At 33.4% G+C, this 16476-nt stretch overlaps 1 protein-coding gene across 1 annotated transcript in view; it reads right to left on the bottom strand.

Annotated features, from left to right (window-relative positions):
- Smp_136280 (putative regulator of telomere elongation helicase 1 rtel1) overlaps nt 1–16476 on the bottom strand; it is a gene marked incomplete at its 3' end in the record, with an annotated part of 40413 nt that overhangs the window by 11014 nt on the left and 12923 nt on the right. The window contains exons 6-17 of the mRNA XM_018797540.1: nt 15512–15577; nt 14086–14317; nt 13991–14029; nt 13862–13934; nt 10702–10819; nt 9301–9530; nt 7202–7297; nt 5986–6140; nt 4166–4251; nt 3277–3354; nt 2098–2420; nt 927–1101 (exon numbers count right to left, since the gene is read on the bottom strand). Coding sequence (XP_018652572.1) covers nt 927–1101; nt 2098–2420; nt 3277–3354; nt 4166–4251; nt 5986–6140; nt 7202–7297; nt 9301–9530; nt 10702–10819; nt 13862–13934; nt 13991–14029; nt 14086–14317; nt 15512–15577 — 1671 coding nt within the window. The remainder of the gene's footprint in view (nt 1–926; nt 1102–2097; nt 2421–3276; nt 3355–4165; nt 4252–5985; nt 6141–7201; nt 7298–9300; nt 9531–10701; nt 10820–13861; nt 13935–13990; nt 14030–14085; nt 14318–15511; nt 15578–16476) is intronic.

The following is a 16476-nucleotide window of genomic DNA, read 5'->3' as shown; positions in this document are numbered from 1 at the left end:
GTAAGTAAACTAGGATCGCAGAAAGTTTATAGCTAAAAACTCACCCCAAGTTTCTGAAGTCATGTCCTTGTTGATTGGTAATGAAACTCGAAAATTGAAACTTAGACAGGCAGTGGTCGAAGGAAAAGATATTATACGATAGTCCATGATTTAAAATAATGTAAATTGTCAAGCGAAGAAACAAGAAAACGAAAGAGACCCAGATAACTACCCAGTCCTTGCTTATAGTAATTACTAGCCTATGTATATTTACGTCGATTAAAGCCATATATGCTAGTGCTTGATGTTTTAACAAGTTTTTTTTCTCACGGAAGCATGTAAGTGCTACTAAAGCTTGTTAATAAACCATAAATAAAACACAGACATAGTTTAATAGTTATTTGTATCGATTGTGCAAGTAAGCTGAGTACTAAACAGTATTACACTACGATAATATACGTTCACATTAATCAACAGACTAATAGAAAAATGGGCTAATATAAGTAGGAATATATTGATAAAGTTAGAGTGAATATGTAAATCAATGACAGGCTGCGTTTCTTCAGTCAGTCTCACTAATGTAGATATAGGTCTAGTTCAGTATTAGTGCTACTCCAATAATAGATTTAATCTTAAAATTGTAGATGCATTTACATCTTTCCGGTAGGTTGGGTGACGTATTACATAATATCTACCATTGCTATATAAATCCAAAGTTCGAAACTAGTTTATTACTTATAGAATGGTAACCATGTGTTGTTTTGAAGAACTTACAATTACACCTTGATTAAGCAAAACTGAACGTTTTCAACCGATATCGTTCGAAACAAAATTGAGGAAACAAGTTGAAAATTATGAATTTGTAGGAATTAAAAACCTCAGGACTGAAGTGAATAAATTAAATGAAAATCATTTTTAGCAATGAACAACAATCGAAAGAAACTTACTTTATTGCGCATATTACGAAAGAATTCATCGGTATCTTTTACAACTAATTCCACATTATTGTATACTTTGCATTTTGTTTGCATCCAACCAGCTAAGTTCAATTGCGCATTATTTGATGCAAAACGTTCGTCACATAAATAAATAATACCATAATCTTTGTAATGACGAATTACTCTATTTTCAACAGATTAAAATGGAAAAAAATAGATTGAAATCTGTAAACTATTCATCATGAAAAGTTAAAGTGATATTTTCTAGAAAACAACATTGTTTAAAAGGAATATGAGCAGTATAAAAACAACCGTCAGGAGATGCAGTCCTATGGTAACCGGTGAGCAATAATTGGTTCATACACCCTTTGTTCCCTCAGGATCCTAGAGCCCATATGCATCATTGCTTTGGAATGAGGGATTTGCAACTTCTATACGTGCACTTTCCGCGTCCACCAACACGGCTAAAGCGCCGGACATTTGCTTTTCTTCTTCTCAATTTCGCAAACAACAACCGCGCCGCCAGAAGGCAGTGAGTAGTACATCACTGGCAGTGGTTGTATGCACGTGACCATGTGAGGGCATTTCGAAGGGGAGGGCTGACTACTCACCCTTCGCCATACCAAGGCATATGCAGGCAAGAGAACAATGTGTTGAGCAATCTTTGCGTAAATTCACGCACTGATATACATCTTACATATGTTATTTTAGTTATAAGCAATATCGCATAATGTCTAACTTAACATAATTAAGTGTAATATGAGTAATGCTAAAACTGGATGTCTATGATTCAATCCCCTTAAGCAGACAATAATCTGATCGATACATCAACGACAGAACCTTAGACGTGTCTAGTATCTCATAGTACATTATAGTGACTAAAAACAGGGTTTTATTAAATATGCTAGTCCAGCTGATACCTCTTTCTGTAGTTATCGGAAGAGGATCTTACCATTTTTAATACACTGAGCTTATTAGTGATTCTTACTGATTGAAGAGAATCATGTGTAAGTCTTTTAATATGTACTTCAGTCAACTTAAGGAATAATTCTGAACTGCAAGAGATTAGTATTGTCAACTTACTTATTTCTGTAAAAATAAATAAATGCTCCAACTATACTACTAGTAGAATCACATTGTCTCAAAATATTTAAGAAAATTGATAGTGTTTTTTATTTACCTTCCAACAGCTTGATTAATTGCACGCCATGCTTGTAAATTATACCATTGACGACCAGTTGGATATTTATCAATTAAAGTTTTTTGCAGTTGATCATGTGTTGAATTAGACTTTAATTTAACAAATTGTTCATCTAAATAAGCCATTTTTAAAGATACTCTAGGATCATGAATTGGTGCATAAGGTATACCAAGTATGAATACACCTCGACCAGCATTATCTGCTAAATCTAACCCTTCACTTACACGACCACGCATTACAGCGAAAAGAATTGCACCGACAGAATTTTCAATACAGGCAGTTTTTCGATATTCATTAAATATCTAATTATGACAGAGGCAGAAATATTTTAAATTTCACTCAAATTATTCAAACAGAATCATCATTATTTTAAATCAAATCACAGTATAAAACCAGTGGATGAGTACTGGATAACAACTACTTTTTGAAAATTCAATAACACAGGAAATACGACATTTTTGAACTAATCAAGATTCAAAGAATTCAGGAAAAATTATGTTTAACTGGGAAGAGTACCACTTCGACATATTAGAAATGTCAAATGTAGTAAAGTGTAAATCATATTACATGAATTACATAAGAACTGAAAAACAATCAGACTAAAAATGCACCAACAAATTGGAGGAATTTGTTCGTAGGCGTGTGACATAATCACCAATTTTTTAAATCAATTAAAATTTTAATTCGATTATTTATTAACTCTGAAGAAGTGGCTTACATTGAATGACGAAACGTCGGAAAATCTAATTTTTCTACTTATTGGGATATTACAAATATATTAATTAATTTATTTATAACAATCTACCCAATGTTCAATTTATTCAAAATGATCAAATCAAAACTTGGCAATGATACCATAATAATAAAATACTTCAGTATAAACGTTTCCGCATATGTTGTAACATTCATATAGAAGCAGTACAATAAATGAAAACTAAATAAGTATTATCAACCAAGATACTAAAGATTGATTATATTGAAAACAAATAAAAATATACAATAAATGTAACTGGTTACTAAGCTCAGTTGTATAGGGATAAGTAAATATTATGACTAACAGTACAGCTTAAATTGTTGAATAATAAAATGTTATTAAACTTGCTTTTGTTCAAGGGGTTGAACAAAGTATATATTAAACTTATGCATTACTATAATTACCTTGTTGAACTGATTTTTTTCACGTGGTTCAATAAAAATATGTTTAGATCTTGATAGCTTTTCATAAACATCACCATCCTATTTAAAAGATAAAGAAACATAAAATATGAAATGTAATAAAGATGTAACATTGGTAATCAAACATGTTCATGTTATAAATTCCAAATACAAGACAAGACAATCCATTGAGTTCATAATCACTTCAACTGGAATACAAATTCAAATAGTTTGAATATAATAATACCCGAACCCAGTACCGCTCGATCTTTCTGACCCCACCTTTTTAGTGGGAAGGCAGCAACGCTGTTATGCGGGTTGTCTGAGGGAAACACAACTCTATACAGTCAGCAACATGACTCCGCTTTCGGACCTTGAGTTGCTGCTTCTTATCTTACCGTCCTTCAACCAACCTGCCTGGCATGGTTGGACCTTGAAGAACGATTGTTCCAGTAAGTATAGCCCGATTGGTTCATCACAACAGTAGAGCCTGACTACCATATCAAGTTAGCAGTAATAGTCGGGGTTGATTATGTAATGAAGGTGCCTACTAAAATAGGAAAATTTAGTTCAATGACTTTCTTCTTCTCCTATCCATAAAAAAAACGAAAGAAATACTGAGTGTTAAGTTTCCACCTTTTCTTTCATCAACTTAAATGAACGCTTCTAAAAGTCAAAAGGTAAGAAATGACTGATTTACATAAAATAAATAAATCAGCATAGAAATAATAACAACATTTATATCATTTTAATTATTTAAAACAATTAGGAAGATTATAATTGAAATTGTATTTTGATTGAAACATTCAACATTGTAATCCATGAATCAAATATAATCTTATTTCTCAAACACATATATATTCCTTCCAGAAACAAACAAAAAACAAACTACCTTCCAATATTCGATACACTGTGACATAAACGAATATGATGGAAAAAATATTAAGAGGCCAGCAGGTACAACATCAGCTAATTGAACTGGAGATCATTTACAAAATTTGTGTCATTTGATGATTATGATGATGATGAGGAGGAGGATGATGTAGCGAAAATCCAGAGAATTTTTCATTCAAAAAAATAAAAATAAATGAAAATTACAGCAAACAATTTCAGTTAATTTCAACCAAGTGTAAAAATAACTATACACTGATAAATAACAATAATGTTTTATGGTACATTATTTCTTAAAAACGAACAACCGTAAACATTGCCAAGTTGAGAAATGATCTGTTTTTCATTGCTTTTGATATTGATAAGTTGAGAAAATGAAAAATCAAACAAAAACTTTCGTTATAATCATTTGCAAATGTTGTATACATTCATGAACATGGTGGTCGACCTTACCTATCGTGATGACCGAATCGATCCATATTGGCTGGGAAACTTATTCAATTAGGTTCTACGATTACTGACAGATCGGTTAGAGGGATTCAAAACTAGGAGTATCAAATCTAAGGCTAGAGACCGAAATTGTACTGCTAACTGTACCGTGTGATGGCAGCAGTGATTTATTTAGACAAGCAGTATGTTCAGTGATATTGCTTGACCACAACGTACAAAGGGGGTAAGAAAGGAAGGTCCTAAAAGCAGAATACCCTAAGTTGACTAGTTGATCTTTATAGCTGGCAGTAAGGTCTGAAAAAACGAAGCTAACGCATTAAAACCTCACAAAAATGTCAAGTCCAATCGACCATGTGTAGTTCTTTTCCGAGCTTAATCATAATGCTCTCGAGTGCTTAAAATCACCCTAAATCACGCTTCGTTTTTATGAAACTTAAAAAATATTCGTCCATAGTATAGGCGACAGAGAGGTGACATCTTACACCATCAAATCTAACTTGGTTTCCAATGAGATTATTTTTCAACTTCCTTCATATGGCACTTCGTAGAATTTTTAAAGTATTTCATTTACATTGTGACGTACAAGTCAATTTTTTGGCTAAACATAACTCATCATGCATACTTTCACCAGGCTCATAGTAAATTCAGTGCCCTTGTAATAGAACCTTTGTGGAAATCTATTAGTTCATTTCAGCAATACAACTTGAGGGTGTGGATTGATTTTGTGAATATAATGATCACGGCAAAACACACTATGTAAAATAAAATACGCAAAATGAGAATAAAAAGGAGTAGATACATGACTTAAGATGAAAAAACGGAAACGAATGTTATCAAGTGATTACGAATATGATTTATCTGAATGAGAGTTCAAGGAAAAGTAATTTTTACAGTAGTTATTATCATTTAACTTGTGTGAGTGACGTGATAGTTCCCAGATGCCTAGACCGAAAGTGCATGTTTCAGGAGGCCGGTCCCAGAGCCTTTTACCTAGAGGTTTATTCCGCAAGGCAGTGGAGCGACATTAAGAGATGCAGTCCCATGGTAGCTGGTGATCAACAATAAATTCATTCATAAGGATACTGGAACCCATGTGTACCATTGGTTTGCAATCAGAGTTTCCCAACTTCCTTAGGTGGATGTTCTGTATCAAACAACTCGGTTCAAAAGCCAAATATTCGATCTTCGTCTTCTTAATTTCGTGAAGGACACTACCACTGCGAGAAGGCAGTGAGTGGGACTTTCCTGGCAATGGAGAACTGGCTCTTCCCGCCCTCAGCCAAATCACGGAATTTAGGGGCCCTATCAGTGATACACTGTAATCGTTTTTTTTGAAAAATACAAAGCGTTAGTTAATAATAAATGACGTACTTAATAGTAGGCCTAATGAATTTCGATAAGCAGATGTTTCTCGTACAGAGTAGGTGGCATTTAATTTCTCTCCATCGGGTCCACGTGGTATAATTGATAAATTCAATTGGTCTGGATTAATAACATGAGGATTACGGAGTGTTATAGGAAATTTCCTAAATGAATAAAACTATGATTATTTTGAATTTATTAATAAAACTGAAAATCATAACATAAATAAACATGTCAGACTAACTCGTTTACTGGTCAGTTAAGCTTAACCACTTCGTGTAGACTCATGTTTCATATACAAATTTATTTAATCATAAATTAACACTGTTGCTTTTATCTACTGGATATTCCTTTATGCTTATGAGATTACGTTTAAGCTTTATATTCCATATTTTAATTGTAGATTCTTTTAAAACAATTTTTTTGAGCCTTTTGTAGATAAATCAGATACAGTTTATAGCCAATTTAGGAAAACTATGTTGTTTTTGGATTAAATCTGTCAGATTGATCAATTTGACTGAACACTCATTTGTATTCTTATTTTAAGCATTCAGAGAAGTTTCTGGTGGGAAGATGTTTGATATTTTAATTGTATTTACAATGATAGTACAGTGTTCGGATTGCATTTAAAAATTCAATTGTCTTCAACTGAATTCGGTATTTTATTTGTGTGCTTAATTATGATATTGCTAAACATATTTCTCAGAATTGATATCATAAACAATGTACGTGTCTTCGTTCTTCTCAATAAACTATGGGAACAAATGATTAAATGAGAAAACATGGATTATTACAAGTTTGAAACAACCTTTTTTCATGAATAAACACATAGGACTACTGAGGTTTTTGTTTCTTAGTGTAAATATGTCTGGTGAATGTAGAACTTAATTATAAGAAATGGGTAAGTCATAGGTTTGAAAGTCGATTTAAATAGCTCTGTAGTTTATCTACATACTTGCTTGAGTGACAAGTGTTGTACTATTAAATTAAGTAAAGTGACAAGTCAATTTCGACCAACCAATTCAATTATTGTAAAAATATAATTAAGAATTTAATGTTGTTAAATATTAAATAGATCTTATAAATTTAGAATAGATATTTATGCTATGACAATAGTGGAAGGAATTTCATTACAAAATATGCAATCAAATATAAATATATATATAACAGATATATGTATTCATTTTGCAGTTTGATGTTAGTTCAGTATACATGATTAACTTACAAATTTAACTCAGCTTCTATTGGTTCAACTGGATAAAGTGTACCACTAGTTAAGATGATACAACGTACATTTTGTTGAATCAATTGTTGTATAGCACTAAATAGAAGAATTTGTGAATATAAAATGTGTGTAAGGAAAACAAATGTAACAAGCTCAACATAACCAACACACAGAATGAACTTGATCACTATTCTGCAGTAAATATATAAACACATTGTCAGAGTTGGCATAATGCCCCTATATGCCCTGGTACGGCCAAGAGTGAGGAGGACCCGCCTTCTCTCTAACAAACATTGTGTGCGTATATTTATCTCAATGATTGAAAGTATTAGTACAAAGAGAACGGTCTCATTACTTGGATGCGTTGATCTACTAAATCTCCTCTAATATTCTCAGGGAGTCAAAGATTAAGTTCTAACACTAAGTAAATCTATCACCATTTATAATATGCGTAGAGTAGATTAGAGCAAGTCGTAATGCATAAATACTTAATAATGGATATACATCCACATCTCACTAGCTTCATAAGTGACATATAGATTTAGTTATGTTTCTGTACTTACATTCACTTAGTGATCAGACAGCTTTTAGATCTGTGAAAAGAAATAACATAATATGTAACAAATAAGTCATCTCTTCCAACCACTAGTCAAACAGCAAGTTTCATTTAAAACGTTTGACATTAATGGCAAACATTTACAAAACTTTTCCACAGTATGCATTCCATAAGCATTCTTGTTCGACAGAAAAATGCTATCTACATATCCTACACAAATTAGAAAAATTTGTTAGTACAAACTTATGTGTAGTAGGTATTCATTTGGCAAGCATTATGCCTGTTACCCCCCCCCCCCAATGGGTCATATAAACGGCGGCCAATCATTCTCCAACCCACTCTGTCCTGGACATTCCTTTCTAGTTCTATCCAGTTTTTGTTCATTCTTCTCATGTCTGCCTCCATTTCTCGCCGTAATATGTTCTTTGGTCTTCCTCTTTTCCTTTAGCCTTCAGGATTCTATATGAGGACTAGTCTTGTGTGTCCTATACACTTCCAGCGCTTCTTCCTGATTTCTTGCTCCACTGAAATCGGGTTTGTTCTCTCCCACAGTAGGTTGTTGCTGATAGTGTCTCGCCAACGCATCCGTAATATTTTGCGTAGACAGCTGTTAATAAACACCTGTATCTTCTGGATGATGGCTTTTGTAATTCTCCAAGTTTCTGCCACATGCAGTAGAACTGTCTTGACATTTGTATTGAAAGTTTTGACCTTCGTGTTGGTTGACAGGTGTTTTGAGTTTCAGATGTTCTCTAGTTGTAAATATGCTGCTATTGCTTTGCCGATCCTCGCCATCACATCTTCATCAGATCCACCGTGTTCATCGATGATGCTGCCCAGATATGTAAAGGTTTCCACATCCTCCAAAGCTTCTCCGTCAAGTGTATTTCGATTGGTGCACGCTGTAGTGTATCGGAGAATCTTGCTTTTCCCTTTGTTTTTATTGAGACCTATTGCTGCTGGGGCTGCTGCTACACTGGTCTTCTTCTCCTGCATTTGTTGTTACGTGTGTGATAAAAGAGCCAGATCATCCGCGAAGTCTAAACCGTTCAGCTGCATCCTAGCTGCCCATTTTATCCCGTGCTTCCCTCCAGATGTTGATGTCATCATGATCCAGTCGATCACCAGGAGAAAAAGAAAGGGTGAGAGTAAGCAACCTTGCCTGACACCGGTCTTTACCTCGAATTAGTCGGCCAGTTGTCCTCCATGAACGATTTTGCAGTTTGATCCATCATAGGAATTCCATATGATATTGACTATCTTCTCAGGTACGCTGTAGTGTCGAAGAAGCCTCCATAGTGTTGTCCTGTCCACGCTATCAAATGCCTTCTCATAGTCAATAAAGTTAATGTAGAGTGATGAATTCCATTCAATTGATTGTTCTACAATGATCCGTAGAGTTGCGATTGTATTATCATTTACAATTGTATCAATGCTGCTGAGTTGTGAGAAATTGAATACTTATCTTTTCCACTTGAAATATGATCATCTGAAGAATATGCATTTTTACGACAACATTTAATCAAATTAGAAAACTACTCACCGTCCAGGACTGAAACACCAATAACTAATTGTACGATTTGTTGTACCAACAGTAGTATTAGGCTGAGTATCCCAAGCATTTTTTCCATACTTATTACAATTGTTAGCTGATAATATATCATCTTTAATATGTAAACGATAACACGAGATTGAATCATTATGTTGTAGTTTGAAATTTGTCTTAAAATTGAAAGTAACATTTGCTTCACCTGGGAGATACCCGAACACAGTCTACAAAATATATATATATATATATATATATATAGTTTTTATAGAACAAAGGACATAGTAATACTGCTAAAATTATTGTAAGTATAGACGAATACCGTATTCATTTGTAGCTGTCTTCTTGTTTACGATGATTCAAAAAATAAATCAAGTCTATAAAGTATTCATACTTTCAAATGGTCATACGTTCATAAAATGCATCCGTTATAAAAAAAATACTTAGCACTTGATACACAATCTAAAGTAACCATATTAATTGAAGTTTAACTAAATAACTCATTATTTACAAGAACAATTATTTAATAGCAAATCTATAATTATATACCTTGACGTGGTGGATAGGTTAGACTAGGATAGCCAACCGATTGGGTTATACTGGCTAGAGCACATGTTCTTTTAGGTTCCTTTCGTGCTAGACAGGTCAGTTGGAGAACAGTAAGACTATAAGCGACAATTTAAGGTCCGAGAATGAAGTCCTACTGTAGACTGTAGAGAGCTGTGACATTATTATGTTTCGTACAGCTAAACGGTTAGTTAAGCATTACACAAATAAATAGGTATGGAAACATGTTCATTGACAGTGTCTTACATACAATGATATACGATGTGTATGTATGTGACAAAACGAAGTGAAAATACGATCTAGTTTGCAATACAACATAATGTATATGGTTGTATATATTCAGTAAAAAAAGAAAAACACAAAAAAGAAGAAAATAGGCAACATCTTAACTTTTACTTCTCTTAGCTATTGACTGGAAAAGGATAAAGAAAAGTCATTTTACAACACATTTTAAGTCTTGATTGGGTTTAGACAATAAACTGACGAAAGGAATATGTATTCACAAGAATTTATATGATAACTTGAGAATGAATGAACTAGAATGCGATTGTTGCCAAGTTAAACATGGAAACGTTGATTGAACATTATACATTTTCAATAATTTCCTGCGAATACTTCATTGAATAAAATCAATCCTAAAATTGTGTTCTACTAATATGATTGTCTCAAAATAATAATCTTGGAAAACGATTGAGACATTTAATTTATTCTATATTGTCTAAACTAAGTACTCCAAAATGCCGCCCTCTTGAGAGGTAATTTTAGAAACAAAACTATAAGAAAAATTGAGCAGGATGATACAATTAACATTTTTTTAGAAAAGAATCTTACCTTAAGAAACTCACTGACTTCGTGTAAACCTTTGGTTTTGCGTATTTTGACATCTAAGGATAAAAGAGTGAAATAAATACGCATAATACAGTGTAATCGTTTCTTAGATTTTATAACTCTAATGTATGAGTGATTTTATGTTTAGATGTAGGTGTTTGATATGAGTTAAGATGAACAGCAGCAAATAAAATGTACGAATCCGTATGGCCTACTTACACATAGGCATTGTTTCCTTCGACATCTCAAGTAGCTGAAACTGAACGTCAAAAGAATCTCAAAGAAGTTAGAAAAAGACAATGACAACAATATCAGAAAGTCGTAGACTGTGTATTCGACGATTGTGCGTTACAATGCAGACATGAATTGTCTGTTTACGTCTACAATTCAGAGCGCTTAGCTAACAGATTTATGTGATCCATTATAAGTCATAATACATCGTGTGAGAACCAATGGTATTATCTGGCTTCTCTGACGTAAGTAGTTAGGGAGGAATAAAAACCTGTTGGTTGGCATAGTTAATGATTGAAAGAGAAGTAAATTCAAAATCGATATCAAAACCAAAGCTACATAGAGTTCAAAGCGTTTCTGACACTCTTAACTTAAGTATCATTAACCGTATGTTATTTTGACTTTGGTTTTGCGTTATACCATTCCACAGTTTGTGCCTTGAGAAAAAAAACTATAAAACATTTTAAACTTCACATTGTTCAGCAGTTAGTCATTTTCATTATTTAATGTCTAGTAAATTTAGCCACAAAATTAATTTCCGTAAACATTTGAAAACTAATAACGGTATTTGTAACTTCGTGACTCCACAAAAATGTAGATACTGCTGTTCACTATGACTGTAGAATCACTGCTTCTTGCTAATTATTACAATATAACTGTCATAGTTGACTGTGTATATGATATTCTCTAGGTATAAATTACATGGTTTACATTGTGCATGGATCAGAGTTGTAAAAGTAGTAGTCTAATTTAAATAACCCCATATTGCGATTGCATAGAAACAAAGTTATAAACAAGAACAGAGAGATAAACATTGATGAATAATAAGCATATTAATCTAGATTGTTAAAAGACAATCGACAAAAAAACAAAATTAAGACGTTGATATAAACAGTGAAAGATGAAATATTTAGTTTCAATAAATGATTAGTTTTATCGCCTATTAGGAATAACAAAATAATTGATCCCATTCAGCAGTTATAAATGGTTACTAACAATTTTTTTTCCTAGTCAATTTTGCTTTTATTCCGTTGACGCACACATACTGCTAACATTATATGAGTAAAAACAATTAAGTTTTTTTCATAGTTGAAATCATGGGTCAATTGAAGCTAGACCACCATGGAAAACATGGAAACACTGGACGGCCGTTTCGTCCTATTATGGGACTCCTCAGCAGTGCGCATCCACGATCCTGCACCCGCGAGATTCGAACTCAGGACCTACTAGTCTCGAGCCGGAGCCCTTAAACGATAGACCACTGAGCCAGCATTCAACGGTGTTAATGTCTAACTTCAACCAATCCACGATTTTGAGTGACCGTTCACCAATTGTCTTCAGTGAGTTGATATCTCTACAATAGACTTGGTAGAACTCCACTGGCCACTGCTTCCCACTAGAACTCAAGGAAATATCTCTTGAAGTCAGTCACTAGTGAGTATATGACAAATTGAACTGAATAATTGTTATAAACAGATTTTTATATTGGTCTGATCTTCTCTTTTGGAATACAAAAATCTTTAAAAGACATTTAACAAAAAAAAATTAAATAAGCAATAATGCATATAATAACAATTACTATGTGTTGAATTAGTGAATGACATAATTTCATCGATTACAGTTTGTATGGTATTATTGGTCCAGTGATTAATTCCAGCTCGACTAAGAAGATCAAAGATGAAACTAAACAAATAAAAATTTTTAAAGAACACCCGGATTGTTAATTTTAAATAAACAATAGTAATGTGAACAGATTAACAAATGACTAAATCCTATTACAATGATGACTTTTCACGGTATTTTTCATTACAAGTCAATATCTATTCAGTAATCACTTTTGAAAACTTTGACAGTCAGTTAAACAAGTATTATTTTGCATTATCTTTTTTCGTTTCAATGGTTTATTGTGTAAATGATTACATTTGATTGAGAAGTTACATTGATAAAATGCAGAATGGGAAGGACATTCCCGGTCAAATAAATACACAGTTGTAGAAGCTTATAAAATAAACGAGTGTACAGTTTATATATAGATTCTTGTTAGCTTCATATATGGAATATCATAAGTAATAATTATTTTAAAGAATTGAACTACACAATCTGGTTTTATTAAAAGAAAAAGTAAGTTTTCCCAGAAACAATCTGAAAATAATATTACTCTGCCCTTAATGAGTTCGATGGATTTCAAACGATGAAAGATACGACTTTGAGCATTCATCCTTCAACTGCATATTCAATGATACTTTTATCAACTAATTTGCTTACGTACAGAGTTTTATATACCATAGGACTTAGTAATCATATGAAATTTTATCAACCAATAAAGCAGTGATTATATTCTTATTATTCAAAATGTAAAAAATCTGCTTTAAATATAATGATTTAAGAGGTAATTAATTTTCTAGATCCTATAGTATATAATTCAACCATCGTAAAACAAAAAAAATACTATGGAACTCCTCAGCAGTGCGCATCCACGATCCCACACTTGCGAGATTCGAACCCAGGACCTACCAGTCTCGAGCCAGTGCCCTTAACCGATAGACCATTGAGCCGGCCGGCATCCAACGGTTAAGGGCACTGACTCGAGACTGGTAGGTCCGGGGTTCGAGTCTCGCGAGTGTGGAATCGTGGATGCGCACTGCTGATGAGTCCCATAGTAGGACGAAACGGCTGTCCAGTGCTTCCAGGTTTTCGATGGTGGTCTAGCTTCAATTGACTCATGCTTCCAACTATGAAAATACTAAATCTCTGAAAAACCCCTTCTGATAATAAAAAAAAATAGGGTAATCAATGACCAAGTAGTTACTAGCTCTAATTTATACATATCGAACGATAACAATAGACAGTTTAGATGACTATTTACAAAATTCTCACTTCAAGTCTGACTAACGAATTTCGAGAAAACCAATTATAACATTGGAAAACTTACCTGCCATCTTTGGTAAGACCTTCAGGAGGAACATTTAATTCATCAATTAATCTTTCTAATTCAATCAACTGTCCTACAATATATGTGGATAATTTAAAATAGATTAGTTATACAATTCATATTACTAACCTTTTAATGTGATCATTTTCTCGATGCTCAAAGCTTCAACTAAAAAGACGAAGTAATGATAAGTGAAATATCATCTTTCAATAAACGTAACATACTTGCATTTCCTTCAGGATGCGTCATATCAAACAATCCTTTTCTATTCATTATAACTGAGAGTTTTTGTTCACTATTTTGATTCACGTTGCAGTTACTGTCTGAAAGTTCTATTTCTTGTTGCTCCTTAGTATGATCGAGTACAACTTCGCACACACATTTGACATGTTCAATAGCTGACGCTAATAAGGCAGAACTTAATGTCACCGATGAAGCATCTTCACATACTTGCTCCTATCCAACAACAAGAACAAAGCGAGAGGAATTTTTATTGTTATATTACATTAGTTTCGGTAATTAAACGAGGTAAATAAAAACTCCTGAAAATATAATAAGTGTTTAAGCAAGATCGCTATCAACTATAATATTCTAAACACTGTATGATAAATTATTGGTAAAAACGAATTCCATCTCACCATATAGCCAATTATTCATTGGAGTGATATAGGAAAACATCTCGTGAACATTCAATTACAAACCAGAACAGCGACCAAAATGTGCATTAACCAATACTATATTTTAATATAATAATTTACAACTAATCTGATGACCATCACAAAACTGCAGGGTAGCAAGTAGCGACATGTTTCCTAAATACCAAAAGTCAATAACTTCATGGACTGATGCCATGTATTGGTTTGACCGACTTTAGCTTTATTTCAACCTACTCCTACATTAGACATCGCCTGCCTTGGTGAGCAGTGATTGTGCATATGTAACACATGTGCTAACCACCTCACTTGATCAAGATTTACTGCCCCATCAGTCCGTTTGTCATCCTTACATAGTATCCTATCCCTAAACCAGACGTTACTTACTTACTCGGTAGTCCCAAAAAACACAAGCAATCCTTCAAAGACGCCCATCATCGAATACTAGTAACCTGCGAATATTCTACATTCTTAATACGCATTTTTCATTCCTATAAAGTAAAACAGAGCAAACTGATGCGCAGTAAACTTGTCCTTCGGCTGCAGACGGTTATCTCCTTGTTGGCTAGTTGGCAAACACAAATCTTTCATACGCCTGTTAGAACTCATAGAGAAGCGTAGACCGCTCACATTTGCTCAGATCTCATTTCTTTGGTATGCTGATGAGGTCCTACTGCTATCTAAATGTTGATTTGCCTGATGCCCACCCTGGTTTCCTCGATCGTTGGTGTAGTGACACCTATAGGAAGGACTGTAGATGCTGCTTCTATATCCGTTGAATTCATTGGATTGTCCACAATTGTGTCCTAATTCACTACATAATGGAACTGATAAGTTAATTAATTTCTGAATAAAGCAAACAAGACTGAATTACGTATAGGTAAAGATTATTATGTTTAGTTGGTAGAAATGAGTACAACATGTGAATAACAAGGCAGTGAAGGTAACTTTTATTTAAATAACTAAAATAGGTATGTAAATTCATTACATAACTTACAATATTATGAGCTTCATCGAAAATAACTGTTGTATTTTCAAGGTTAATATTATAAAGACTTCGAATCTACAAAAGTGAAAAAAATTAACAAATTAAACAAGATTTATGAATATAGATATCTTGTAAGTGATTGGTGAATACTTTACCAACTGAGATTATGTAATTGAAAAATATAATGAATATAAATCAAAAAAATTGTGAAAATTAAGGTATTTTTTAGGAAAAATATATCATTACCAAGAGCAACTGTTAGGGCCATGATGCTCGAAGTTGGGTAGTAGATTTAAAATCAGCTCCACCTATACATGTTCGGTAAAATTACTAGCCCTTATATCTTAAGATGTACCAGAAAGTGGATTTCGCAAGTCAGTACTGGTTAAGTGGGTTATACTAGCATTACTTAGTAATCTTCAACAGTGGTTGATTACCCGTAGTCATCTCACATGTTTTATGACACACCTTTTAGCTTACTATTTGAAACAGAACAAAACAGACAATAGGATAGTGCGGTCGGTTTTGATTTTTAGTGTTATGTGATGACATCGATCAACAGTTGACACGCGATCCACTCTTCCTAGCTAAATGTAGTAACGATAATAATGATTGCTGCTTAACAGTCATGTGGAAGCCTGTGTGTTAGTCTGTGGGTTCCAACGACCATGTAATGAAAAATCATACTGCCTAGTTGTTCAACTTCGGTAGAATAAATAATATTTCTCCATGACATTAAAGAAAGAGTGGTGATGTCTGAATCTCTAAGGTACACTTCCACGTAGGTAAATAAAATTTAGTTATGGAAATCTGTTGACTGGTGTATGTATAATCTCTTCAAGCTAGCCTATTGTATTTCTAAGATGTGTCGTCACATACCATGGTTTAGTATCCACTACCTAGTAGTGGTGGGGAAGATCTGTAGCTCAGGTGGATGACTTTGATGAAGTTTTGTTCTCTGAGCTAAATGGTTT

The sequence above is a fragment of the Schistosoma mansoni genome, chromosome 5 (genome assembly GCF_000237925.1).
Source record: "Schistosoma mansoni strain Puerto Rico chromosome 5, complete genome".
Classification (NCBI taxonomy): Eukaryota; Metazoa; Platyhelminthes; class Trematoda; order Strigeidida; family Schistosomatidae; genus Schistosoma; species Schistosoma mansoni.
The sequence above is the reverse complement of the archived record's forward strand: the minus strand, read 5'-3'. Positions and strand labels throughout refer to the sequence as shown.